We start from the raw sequence: 13,504 nt of genomic DNA, 5'->3' as shown, positions 1-13,504 counted from the left end.
TCTCCAAACACAAATGAACAAACAAACAGCCATGATGATGGGATGTTTCAAAGAGACACAGGAGCTAACTCAAATAGTCCCCAGTGGTCAGAACCAAAATAGTCTGAGCCAACAAAATAAAATAGTGTTGAAGAATTGTAACCCAAAGTATAAAATACTTATCATGAATACATATTAATATAAATAAATATTCAAATAAACAACTCAGGGAGAAGAGGTAAATCTCCCATGCAGAATTCCAAACACTTTGCACGACACCCACCTTACGGGAGCACAAGTGTCCACTCCGCAAGCGTGCTGTGTGTGTGGTGACGTTCTTCCGAAGGGCACAGAGTCTGGAAGGGGGAGGGCAGCAAGCTGACAGTGACGAGTGGATATGTCCTTTTGGTCTGAGCAGGATGAAAATGGCACTTGACCTCTGCGGCCTTCGTCTCCAAAACACACAACTCCGCAGGCCATTTCGAAGAGAGCCCACGGGACCAAACCCAGGCGCTCATAACGCTGACCAAAGACTGAAGTTCCACAGGACGTAGTGGTCACTCGGTAGTGCAGTGTCTTCCTGAGGATGCACAAAATGTAACTACTCGTATCCACGGTCGGTGCTGTGAGAGAGTAAATAAATGTCTCCAAAGTTATTTTTTTTTAAATGCGTAACTCTCATCGAATCGTGAGAACAACATCTGAAAAATTCCATATGGTAAAAATAAAGGAAATCTGAATAAAGTATGGAATTTAGCCAATAATTACGTATCATTATTAGTTTATTAATTGTAACAAAGGTACCATACTAACATAAGTTGTTAATAATGAGAAAAAGTTGGTTCAGGGATCTAAGAGATCATTATACTGTCATCTTAAGTTTTCCTAAGACCTAAACCGTTCTACAAAACGAAGTTTATTTTTAAAAAGGAATCAAGTGGCACTTCTAGAGATGGAAAACCCAGAATCTGTCAAAACATACTGGATGGGGTTGAGAACAGATTAACACTGCGGAAGAGACTGCAGACACAGCTGGGAAGCTGGCCGGAGGACAATTCACGGTCTCGCGGGCAGTGCTGAAGCTTCGGAGGCTTTCGGCACGGGCGCGACAAGGCAGATGCAGCCGCCATGGAGCAGAGGGGCGGGCACCATTCCGGATGGGGTGAAGGCAGGTCTTAGGACCCCTCGCTTCACCCTCGAGGAGACTGAGGTTACCAAAGGCACAGTGACTCGCTCGAGAGTTGTAGAGCCAGGAATAAAACCGCACTTACCTGGTTCCAGAAGCTCAGGCTTCCCCCCGCACACACCTTGTTTCCCGTGCGGTGAGTTTACAGCAAGATGCAGCTGTCGCGTAACAGGCGCTGTATCAGGAGCCCTTCTCTTCCCTCTGCTGGTGACAGGATTCCCTCTCTATCATTTCCTGCCTGCGGGAAAGACCGGCTGCTGTCGCAATCTTTGCCTGGCTCTCGGGACATTCATACCGTGATGTGGTCCCGCCCCAGTGAGCCCGCCGCACGGGCCTCAACCACTGCCGTCCAGGAGAGGGCCGGGCGCATCAAAGCGCTTTGCGAACCTCAGGGGCCCGCGTGCGCCCTGTCTGCTGGCAAAGGTGTGAGGGCTGTTGGGTGTCCAGTGACGAACCCAAGAGAAGGGACAAGGGCTTGCGCCCGTGAAGAGTGACAGTCTTGGTTTTGCTACTCAGGAGATCACGATCATGCACAAATCAACTCACCTTCTTAAGCCACTGAACTTCCCCATTTGTAAAGAGGGAAACATAACTCTGGTTTGAACCGGAGGCTCTTTCTGGCCGCTAGAATGACAGACAGAAGACAACACGTGGCCGAAACACAAGAAGAAATGACGAAGAAAAGGTTCTGACGTAAAGCAAAAAGTGAGTTCCACCGAGAGGAGCGCTGTTCAAAATACCTTTATTTCTGGAGGTTCCCTTGATAAAAACAGAACATGCGACAAACACGAAGCGTAAGCACCGAGCGCCTTCGCCTTGGACACACAGCCCGTGACGCAGCCAGACACTGCGGGGCACCGCTCGGTGGCTGGGCCTCCCGCAGGCCCTCGGCAAGGTGGGGAGGAAGGCGACGAGTGTTCACAGCCGGTCCTGTGTCTGGTTTTGTCCTTGTGAAGCTGAAGACCATCGGCCACCTGACTCATGGGACCAGATTACACCGGGTCCTTGAAAGCTGGGGAGGGGGCTGCTGGGGGGCCTGGGTGATCTGCAGGTGAAATTTACACCGTAAGTTGTACATTATAAAGACACACACACGGCAGGACAGGAGAAAATACATCTTTCTGCCTTCGGACTCCCTGGAGCTTTCCTTCGGGCTAGTCCATGCCCAAGGCCCAAGCGGCCTTCCGGGCATTCAGAAAGTTCTTTTTCTTCCTCCGGGGAGGGACGTGCAGTGAGATCTCTGGCTCCCTCGGATTTCTGAATATGAAGAGCTTTTCGCCCGTGTTTAACAAGTCAACGGTTTCCGCCCCTACGATGGACACGGGGGCCAGTTCGCCGAGGGGCTCCAGGGACAGGTGTGGCCAATGACCTTCCCCGGAGAATGCCACCCTCTCTCGAAGAGGGGGACAGGTCTTCTTTAATATGCTAAAGAAAGAACAGAAGATCACATTGGACATTTTTGACAGCTGAGGCTCCCAAGTATCCTGATGGAGTTTCCTGGGAGAATCTCCCTTTTGGTCCCTAGGTCCCCAGTCAAGTGCCAAGCGAAAGAAAGGTTTTCCCTCTTGGTCACCAGATTGGCTCTGAACTTAGCTGAAGCCGGTGGCAGTGGCGTGCTGCAGACAACTCTCGCTGACTCGCTACTGTTAAATTTTTAGGAGTTTGGTGAGCCTGTTGTCATCAGCTTGAAATCGGCCGCGGCGGGAGAATTTACACCACGGAAATTGGCACAACTACAAGTCCGAGCTCCCGTCCCTCTCCTCGTCACCAGATGTCAATCATATAGCAGGACATCACTGCCTGTGATCTTCCCACTAAAAGCAGGCTGATGAAGCCTGACTACAAAGCAACAGCCGTTAGGCACAATGTGTCTCCAACAGAAGAGAGTGACGCACTTTGTGAACCCCACCGGGAACGCCTTCACCCTGCCATCCTAATCTTGAGCAATCGACTTCCGTCCTCCAGTAGAGCACTTTACATTTATGACAGCTTGCACTTGATTTTCTTGGTGTGGGCTCAATGTTGTGACTTAATTTCTCAGGGACTACATCCTGATATCCAGCCTATTCTCAATGCCACCAAGATTTTTATCATGGACAGTTCAGGTGGCTTGGTCTCAGCACCTTCGCCTTCACTCTGAGAAATTACAGAAGTGGTGGGACTCTGGCCAGGCGCCAGGTGTCCCTTAGACCCCCTGCCAGAGCGCACACGAGGTGTCACTCTCTAACCCATTACGAGTCTACCTGATGCTACTCTTTCTCCGGATCTTCCCCAGCGGAAATGCAGGGGACACTGGGTCGATCCGAAACCTCCCGCCTTAGCTTTCCTCCGTGCAATAATTACACCCGAAAGAGAAAGACACTTGATCAGGAAGAAAGTACTGGCCTGGAACTTTAGGGACATAAAGGGGACAGTTAGAGGCCCCAAATCCCAGGCCAGTTCTCCAGCTGCATCATCACCCCCACTTTCTAGAAGGCTGGGAGGCTCAGTGCGACAAGACGGGAAAGGGCTTGGCCAACTATAAAGTCAGAACGGCTCTAAGGAATTAGTCCCCTTCTAATGCTATCCCATTTGAAATTTTCCATTAGGTAAAATAAACGCGGTCATTAAAATGCTAATAAAGGAAAAGCGAACGGTCTCCCACGGGGAGCCAGAGGCTTATCTTCAGCTCCGCAGCAGGCCACTCGGAGTAAAGGCCGTGGTCTGTAGGAAAAGATGCTGGAACGTTCGCTGTAAGCCGCCCTTCTCGGGCCCCAGCCCCTCCAGCTCACGGGCAGCCTGGCTGACGTCCCCAGCCCACCTGAGCAGGTGCCCGCCATTACCTCTCCTTCTTCCGACGAGCCCACAGCATCTTCTCGAGTCCTTCGCTTATCAGCTCTCCGCGCAGTTTGCTTTCTAAGGCTTGCCACCAGCCCTGGTGTTTCCTGAAGGCACAAGGGGATGTCTGATGCTTTCAAAAAGAACAGGATCGCCCAGCGAGCTGCGATCCTAAAAGGTCTAGGGGCTCCATCCTGACACGAGGACTTCAGGGCACTCACTGTGTGTCCTCTCACCCACTCAACGCACATCAATCAAGAACCTTCTCCGGCCTCATCAAAGCACAGTCTCTGCCCTCAAGGGGTCCCCAGTCCAGCTGTCACAGGCTAGTAATGGTGACATCAACCAGACTGAGGAAGGCTGCCAAGAGGTGGGACGCTTGAGCTGAGTCCTGGCATCCCAGCAAAGGGGGGGCATGGAGCATTCACCAAGCAACGGGCTCTGTGTGCTGCTCGTGGCTCTGGGTGCAGGCCGGTCAGTAAAGGGTGCTGTGGAGGCGAGTCCAGTGTGCCGGGCTCCAGCAAGCGCCACTCTGCCTCGGCTGCTTCACGCCGCCGGCTGGGGGTGGACATGGTCCCTCCCAGGCTGGGCCAGCCTCTCTGTCCAGGAGTCGAACTCTTGGGCAGGGCAACCTGATCCTCTGAGGACAGTACCCCAGACAGGACGTCACTTGTCCCCTCCTGGTCCTGCCACTCCTAGGACCTAAGCATTTAGCTCTTCCTGAATTCTGACAGGTCCTTCGCACACCCTTTCTCGCTGAGTCAGTCGGTTTCTGTCGCTTGAAACCCATGACCCTGAAATGAGGCTGTGACCGGGGCTTGGGACACAAAAGCAGCACCTCCCTGCCCTCGGAGACTACGGTGTGTGGCCTGGGACTCCAGGAGTCAGCCAGTCCACTGGGCCATGAGGCTAGGCAAAGGCAGGACATGGTCATGCTCCACGGTCCTGGCGACGGCCACTCTGAGTGTCCTGCCTTGTCCCACATCAGCCTCCCTCACCAAACTGGCCTAAGGAGAAGCCCCATAAACAAGGTCCTCATGGGTGGCCCTTAGGAAGAGGCAGCTTCCCTGTGACCACGCATGTTCCTGCTCCAAGGTCACCTCCAATACCTGCCATCTGCATGGCCCTCCCTGCTTGTGCACCAGGAGAAACCACTCTGTGGCATGCAGCCCTGTGGCCACGCCCATGCCCGGCCCTGACCACGCCCACACCTTGTCCCCTGAGTGTGTGGGACCCCACCTGCAACTAGGAAGGCTCTTCCCGCCCCTGGGGACCCCCACCCCTACTTTACTGTGTTGTTCCCACACTCCCACCCTGGCCCCACTCTTCACCCTTAGTAGTGCTTCTTACCTGCTTGAGTCAGGGACGCCATTACGACTCTCATCAAAAGACAATGACCCTTCTCTCAGGAAGAGCGATGCATCCTTGCCGCCTCCCAAACTCTGTTCCCAAGTAGTACTGCTGGCTGCCCCCCAAATCTGCTCTCCCCACACCCCTGCTTCCTGCCTTTCCTTACAAAGAGACTGCTGATCCGTTCACACCTGGAACCTGATCCTGAAGGAAAGTATCTATGCAGCATTATCCCTGATTGAGGAAAAAATGAGCCCACACGGAATGCCCAGTAATAGGGTCATACGACCTACACTACGCTACACACCTCAGGGGACTACTGGGCAGCCATGAAAAATGACAACTATGAAGGAGTTTCAATAACTGTGGAAAAGTATGACTTTTAAATTATTAATAAAATAGCTGGAAATCGTCTAAATAGTGTGATGGTTCCCATATAAAAAGACATTGACACATGGACAAGAGTTGAAAGGAAATGAGCAAACCTGCTTCCACTAAAAGGTTCTAGAAAGCAGGATGCAAGGTCATGTGTGCTGGGATTACTACACACACACACACACACACACACACACACACACACACGCACACAAATACACTTATTCACACACACACACAAATACACTTATTCACACACACACATACACTTATTCACACACAAATACACTTATTCACACACGCACACACAAATACACTTATTCACACACACACACAAATACACTTATTCACACACACAAATACACTTATTCACACACACACACAAATATACTTATTCACACACACAAATACACTTATTCACACACACACACTTATTCACACACACAAATACACTTATTCACACACACACAAATATACTTATTCACACACACAAATATACTTATTCACACACACACATATACTTATTCACACACACACATACGCTTATTCACACACACACACACAAATACACTTATTCACACACGCACACAAATACACTTATTCACACACACATACACTTATTCACACACACACATACACTTATTCACACACACAAATACACTTATTCACACACACGCACACATACACTTATTCACACACACACACACACACACACTTATTCACAGCCATTTTCCGCAGCTGGTGGAATGGCAGAAATATTTTTTTCTCCCTTTTCCTTTATGTGTTTTCTACACTGTCTTTAATATTGACAGCCCAGGAAACTTATTTTATTAAAATTCTACTTGAAAAATAAATTGGCGAGGGAAAGAGAAAGTGTGGACAAACACCTGGGCCCACCCAGGGGTGAAAGCGGCTCATGGCGGCTCATGGTGACTCCCGCGCGCCCTCGCCCCGTGAGGAATGAAGTGCCGACCAGGCAAGGCCTGCGCCTGCGGGGTCTTTCCCTGTCCCGTCCGCTTCCTTCATGGACCTCGGCTCGCGGCCGGCCCCTGCGCTCACCGCCTCCTGCCCGGGTCGGCCTGCTCCCCACGGCTGTCACTCTGCTCCGCGTGGTCCGCGTGCTTCTGGCCGACCGCATCCAGCATGGCCAGCAACTCGGGCTGCGAGGCTGCGGGCAGGGCCACGCTCAGGAGCCGGTGCAGCACGCCCGCCGGCACCATCGTCAGCCTGGACAGGTACGAGGCCAGTCTCAGCTCCTGGAGGAGTTAGGGCACGATGCCGCGTGAGAAAAGCCAGTCTCCACGGGCCACACCCTGTGTGGTTCCATGTGCGTGGCATCCCAGAATGCACGGAATTTTGCGAGGCAGACCGGGGGCTAGGGGTGGGGAGGGCAGATCTCTGTGGTCATCGAATAGTTCTGCGTCTTCATTGTGGTGTTGCTTACACGCGAGTGATAAAGTGACAGATTTGACAGCAATGTCAGTGTCCTGGTTTTGGTACTGGGCTAGAGCTTTGTAAGATGCAACCATTGGGGAAACTCAGCGAAACACGGGGTGGAATGCTGGAAGTCTCTATGCTAGCTGGGCAACTGCCTGGGAATCTGAAAGTATTTCACAGTAAATAGAGAGAGAGAGAGAGAGAGAGAGAACACACTCTGCATGCCCAGCCCCGTGTGGAACCAGGTATCCTTGGGCAGTGTCTATTTCTTCCCACTATGAACTTGGGCAAGAGTTTCACCTCGGTACGACCTTGCAGGACCTGTCGGTGAGGGGGTGACGACAGAACCTGCCCGACGGTGTGATCATGAGTGGCGAGCACCTGGCCGGGTCCTGTCCCAGGCTAGGTGCTCTCGTCCCCATCCTACAGGTAAAGGAAAGGCAAAGTCTCACGCAGCAAGGGGTGCGCTGTGTTCTCACCTGGCCATACAGGGTCGCGAAGGTGTCCATCTCCATGTTCTCCAGCAAGTCCTCGAGCACAGCGCTGCTCTCCCGCTCTTCTCTCAAACTAGAGTCAAGGAAAACCTACGTGAGCCGTCCCGCTAGAAAGCAATCCCGTGAGAAGACGGTCTAGCCATTTAAATAACAAAGCGTCACAAATCCCATCTGCGTTATATAGTTTTTAAACCCGCTGGAAGAGATGGCCAGGAGAGGCTTACCTCTTCCTGCCTTGACCGTTCTGCAGGGCCATCTGTGATCCTCCTTTCAAAACGCTCAGCGTTAAAGGTCATGGCCATGCTCGAGAAGACCAGGACCTGGGGCCTGAGTCCGCCTCGCGCCCTCGTGTTGCAGCAGACCCAGGACCATCTTCCCGGGATGCTCGTGGCTCTGCCCGCAGAGGCGGGGAGGCACCCTTGCCCATGAGGGGCTCCGCCAGGCTTCCTGACTTCCAAATGGGGGTGTCCATGGAACGGTCCCCTTAGCCCACTCGAGTCGGTGTCACAAATGATCTACCCTGCATTCTAATTGGTCAGTACAACCCAAACCCGCTGCAGCTCCAATTCCTACCAAAAGCCTGACCGTCAGCCATTTCCTCCACGAAGCACAGAGCACGTCGGGGTATTAAACACCCTCACATCCTGCTCTCAATCAAGTCGACATCTCGAGCACTTCTGTCTGATTGCACCAACTTGGCGCAAACTCCTACAGCCGGATCGGTGGGACGGGACCACACGTCCATGTTGCATGTACGCAGAAAAGCGTAAGCGAATACATTAAAATCGTCTGTAAGCTCACTGCCCAGAAATCGCATCCATGACCATCTGGTCTGCTCCCTTCCCAATACTGTGCGTGTTTTCAAAAATGGAATCACGCTGCGTATGCAGTTCGCACCCCTCTCTCTGTCACGTCAACATGCCCACAGTGGAAAATTACGAAGCTGTCAAAAATTATGTTTTCCCAGAGTTCCCAGCTCCATAGGCAAAGGCTAACTGTCTCACGTTCGCTGAAAAAAATGCAAAGAGCAGCAAAACGAGAAGACCGGGGTTCTGTCTGTTTCCTGATTTTACAGACGCGGGATATAGAAGACTCTGCGCGTGGTGAGGTCTGGTGAGGCTGCGTTCACTGCGCTGTGTGGCGTCGGCATCGATTCCTACGGCCACCTAAGATGTCGCCCCCGGGGACACCGGGGGAAGGGCGCAGGAAGCCTCTGCACCATTTTGCACCTTCCTGAGAGTCTATAAATTACTTCACAATAAAAAAAACCTGAATATTATGTTCAGTAAAACCTCCGTGATATTTAAAAGAAAAAAAAAAAAAAACGAAGTGTAGGAGGATATCGAGGAAGAAATATAGTTCGGCCCGAGAGCTGGACGGTGCCTCGACAGCAGCGTGAGCCCGGGGGGCGCCACGTCCCATCGGGTGCGAGAGGCCAGGCGCCCCGGGCTGCAGGGCGCTGACACCACACACGCCGTCGGCCCGGCTCACCTCTGCTGGTGGTGCTCCAGGAGCCTGTGGCTCTTGCTCAGGGCTCGCGGGAGGACAGTGGAGACCTGCCTTTCGGAATCCGCGTCCTCAGGCTCGTTCAGAAGCCCGGGCCGGCTGCCCGCCCACCGCTGCTGGCTGTCCAGGGCCCGCTGCAGCTGGGCCGTCTCCTGGTGGCCCAGTGCGTCCTCCAGCTTCCTCTCCAGCTCCTGGAGCTCCTGCACACGGGAGGGGGGTGGTGAGCAGAGGCAGGCGGGTGGCAGGGGACACCCCGCCTGCTCGGCATGGCCCTGCGAACCTGGCCCAGCTGTGCCCAACGGTGCGACGAGGCTGCAGTATGATCGCTCGCGCCCCCATGCCTGAGCTGACTAAGATCACGCCCCATTTTTGCAGTCCGCTGAAATCGCGCTCATGTAGCTTTCTGCTGGAGCCCGACGGTGGGACTGCGTCGCCATGTCCCTGTCTGCAGCACCCGGCACCGTGCCTGGCAGCTAGCACCTGACTCTGACAGACGGGGTAGCATCATGCGCCCAGCACGAAGAAACACAGCTGGAGCACAGAAGCCTCGGCTAACATCGACGGCGCTGAGTGCCGGGCACGCTCTTTATTACTCTCGCTGAATCCTTATAAAAACCCACGGAATACACACGCTTCTGTTCCGTTTACAGATGAGAAAATAAAGGCAGAGAGAGTTCAAGTAATTTGCCAGGTCACACAGCTCTTAAGTGGCAGAACCAGAATTTGAGGCCAGGGCAGCTGGCTTCAGGGTTTGTATCCTTAACTGCCAGGCTATACTGATTCTCATTGACCAAACAGAAGTCTGCATTCTTAGGCCACCGGAATCAGATAATCTGGGCACAAGAGATGGTCCACAGCCTGCTCAGGTTGATAAAAATAAACAAATAAATAAGTAGGGGGTCCCCAGTCTTGTAACCGCAGGCACATTGAACCCGTTACTTCCTACATCGGCCAGCACTCTAAGTGGGGGTGGGTCGTGAGGGTGGGTCTTAATCCTCAGAGGCCATGGACGGGCTTCCTGAGGGGACCAGTGGGACAGCGGCCCTTGATCCTCTAAAATACGTGCACAATGGTCTACCTTTCTGCAGAGGAGCCAAAGTTTGAATCACATTCTCAAAAGTGTCCCCAAGACCCCAAAGGCTCCGAACCACGACAGAAAAGAAGACAGCTAAAGAGGTAAACCGAGGCCCCGTGTGCCAAGGACTCGGCGTCGGCCCCCAGGGCCATGCAACCCTCTCACCACTGCTGGGCGGGGGCTTCTAACACGCTGGGGTCTGCGTACGGCGCTCCCTCTCACGCAGCGACTCACCGCAGAGTTCCCCAAGGCCGCTGCCCCCTCAGCATGCCTGGGCCCTGGTCCCACACCCCACTTCCGCGATAGTTACAAGGGGGTGCAGAGCGACAGAGGCCCCTCGGGGGAGTGGGGGCAGGGACGTGCCTCAGGTGTTCAGAAGCAGGGAGAAGGCGGCCCAGGGGGCTGAGTGCGGGGTTCCAGGGAGGGTGGGCATAGTTTTCAAATACAGAGCTGGTGGATGGGGCAGTCAATGGTCTTTTTATTTTTTTTCCAGAAAGATTCCTCTGGCTGCAGCATGGAGGGGAGAGGAATAGGGAGAGAGGAGGGCAGGTGGGCATGTCCCTTAGAACAGGAGCTGGGTTTTGCAGGCAGGCGGTGTAGGTGCTGCTTTGGGGCTGTGAGGCTTTGGTGAGATGGGGTGAGCTTCCTAAGCCTCAACCCCTCATCCGTAGAATGGGCGTAAGAATGGGGTGAAGGTTTAAATTCTTAGCACGATGCCTTGGGCTTAATGAGAGCTCAATTAATGTGAGTTACTATCAATGTTATTTTTGTTTTTCCGGTCTAGATGCATCAGAGCAGTGAAGCTGGGCAGGCAAAAGGGAGAGAGGGAGGGAGGAAGGAAGGAAGGAAGGAAGGAAGGAAGGAAGGAAGGAAGGAAGGAAGGAAGGAAGGAAGGAAGGAAGGAAGGAAGGAAGGAAGGAAGGAAGGAAGGAAGGAAGGAAGGAAGGAAGGAAGGAAGGAAGGAAGATTGATTCAGGCAGAAGAGACAGGAACACCAGAGGCAGACAGCTTCCAGACTTGGGAAGGTGGATAAGCGGCAATTTAGACCGAAGTGAAAACAGTGGGGAGTTAGCATGGGTTCCCATCGCCCATTCTAAGTCCCGTTTAAATCTGCCCATCCTTGCCACTTGGCCCCGACTCGATTACGCCTCTGCACATGTCCCAATTTCACAAAATCGAGTCTAAATCTTTCATCAAATGAGGTGCACTCGATATAGTTTTCTTTAGGAGTCATTTCTTCCAAAGCATTTCATTTCACGCTTTTTTAATTCTCTCAGATGTTTTAAGAGCTCGAGAGCCCATTTCCCAAGAGAAAACGGTTTTCACAGAAGATCACGCTGTAGAATGAACTTCTAATATCTGGAGCAAAACACCAAGTTTTCTTCTCTTGAAATGCGAATTGAGAGAAAAACACATCGTATCTACCATTTTACCACCAATTTAAATAAAACAACATCATCTGACGTATTATCACTGGCTTTCGATCCAGGACACACCAACTCTCCTGTGCACACTAGGGAATGAGGACGCTTTGATGCCAGAATTGAAAAATGTTAAGTATTGAGCTGCCCCGTAACTAATAGAAATCAGAGCGGTCTCAGTAAAAGGGGCCATTCGGTGTTTTAGGGCTGAACGGAGGCTGTTTCTCAGATGCTGACAAGGAGGACTTGGATTGGGAACTGAAAGCAGAGGCTCTTACTGTCCTACTTTGTCCCTAACTAGATACAGGCCTTGGACCTGCCCTCCTTTGAAGGCCTCACCTGGTCACCTGTAAGTCAGGGCAGTGGCCCACCTCCATGCTATGCACCTCGCAGAGGGATACTTGCTGTGGGTTTGGCGTAAATACCTTGTAGTACAGATTCCTCCTAGTACTATTTTGCTAAGCAGTTTTATACTAGTACTATTTTTGCTAAGTGTTGAATTCAATAAAATACCTTTTCTGTATATACTGAAATGATCACATGAGTTTTTTTTTTCCTGTTCTCTTTTAATCTATTAATCTGGTAAATTTTCCAAGTGGATGTTTTAATGTTCAACCAATTTTATATTCCTGGTAAAAGCTCAACCTGGCCATGTTGTATTAATTTTTTTTATAAATGGCTGGATTGTGTTAACAATATTTTGTTTACAAATTGCACATCTGTGTTCACTAGTGAGATTGAAGTGCGATAGTTCTTCCTCACAATATTCACGTCTGCCTTTGGTGTCAATGTTATCTGAGCTGCATAAAATGAGCTAAAGAATATTCCTTATTTTTCTAACATCAGGAATAATTTGTATATGAGATTAGAAAAATCTGCCACCTTGAAGATTGATAGAGATCACCTATAACACTATTGGGGGTTAGGTGGGTTTTTTTGTGTGCATCTTAAGTGTTTTGTTGTTTTTTTTTTTAACTATTGAATCAATGTCTTTCATGGTCATAGAACTATATAGAATTTTTTTCTACTTGGACCAATTTTGGCAATCCATATTTTTCCAGAAAATTTTCCATTTCGTCTCAGTTTTCAAATTCATCTACATAAAGTTGCTCATAGAATTCTTATTTTTATAAAATCTACTGCATCTACAGTTTTGTTGCTTTTTATACGTCTGAAATTTATTGTCCCTTATCTCTTTTTAATGGCCGGTCTTGTCAGAGATTTGTGTATTTTATTAGACTTTTTTCCAAAAATTCAACTTTCACTTCATTAATTTTCTCTACAGTAGTTTTGTTTTTAATTGCATTTATTCTGTTTCCTTCCCTTCTACTTTCTACAGGTCCTATGTTGTTGCTTTCCTCTTACCTTTTAATATGATCTTAATTTCTTCTTCTCTAATATAAGTTTAGGGCATACATTTCCCTCTAAAAACTGCTTTAGCCGAATCCTGCAAATTTTGATAGGTTGTATTTACATTAGTTTTCTACATACTTTTACATCTCCATTATGATTTCTTTGACACATGAATTACTCACAAGTATGTTTTAAAATTTCCAAAGTAGAGACTTTTGGTGAAAATCTTTTTAAAACTAGTTTAAACTTAAGTGTCCTTTTTCAGAAAGACGGTCAAAATGACATCGTATAGTCAGTTATTTTTGACCGTTACGATGTATGGTGGAGAATATATATTCCTCAACTCTCGGCTGTGAGATTCTGCACGTACGTTAAATACAGGTTGTTAAATGTGTTATTCAATTCATCTGTGTCTTCGTTTGTGTTTTATTTGGTCAACCAATCAACCACAGAAGGAGGTCTGATGGAATTTCCCACTACGGTGACAAACTTGCCATTTTCTCCCTGTTGC

The 13,504-nt window shown here is 50.3% G+C and overlaps 1 protein-coding gene across 1 annotated transcript in view; it reads right to left on the bottom strand.

Annotated features, from left to right (window-relative positions):
- Positions 1–1,887: 1,887 nt before the first annotated feature.
- The window catches only part of LOC111729216 (limbin-like), a 14,279-nt gene continuing 2,662 nt past the window's right edge, over positions 1,888–13,504 (bottom strand). The window contains exons 2-6 of the mRNA XM_023520199.1: positions 9,130–9,344; positions 7,624–7,711; positions 6,767–6,963; positions 3,988–4,089; positions 1,888–2,590 (exon numbers count right to left, since the gene is read on the bottom strand). Coding sequence (XP_023375967.1) covers positions 2,320–2,590; positions 3,988–4,089; positions 6,767–6,963; positions 7,624–7,711; positions 9,130–9,344 — 873 coding nt within the window. The 3' untranslated portion in view covers positions 1,888–2,319. The remainder of the gene's footprint in view (positions 2,591–3,987; positions 4,090–6,766; positions 6,964–7,623; positions 7,712–9,129; positions 9,345–13,504) is intronic.

The sequence above is a fragment of the Pteropus vampyrus genome, unplaced genomic scaffold, assembly GCF_000151845.1.
Source record: "Pteropus vampyrus isolate Shadow unplaced genomic scaffold, Pvam_2.0 Scaffold252, whole genome shotgun sequence".
Lineage (NCBI taxonomy): Eukaryota > Metazoa > Chordata > Mammalia > Chiroptera > Pteropodidae > Pteropus > Pteropus vampyrus.
The sequence above is the reverse complement of the archived record's forward strand: the minus strand, read 5'-3'. Positions and strand labels throughout refer to the sequence as shown.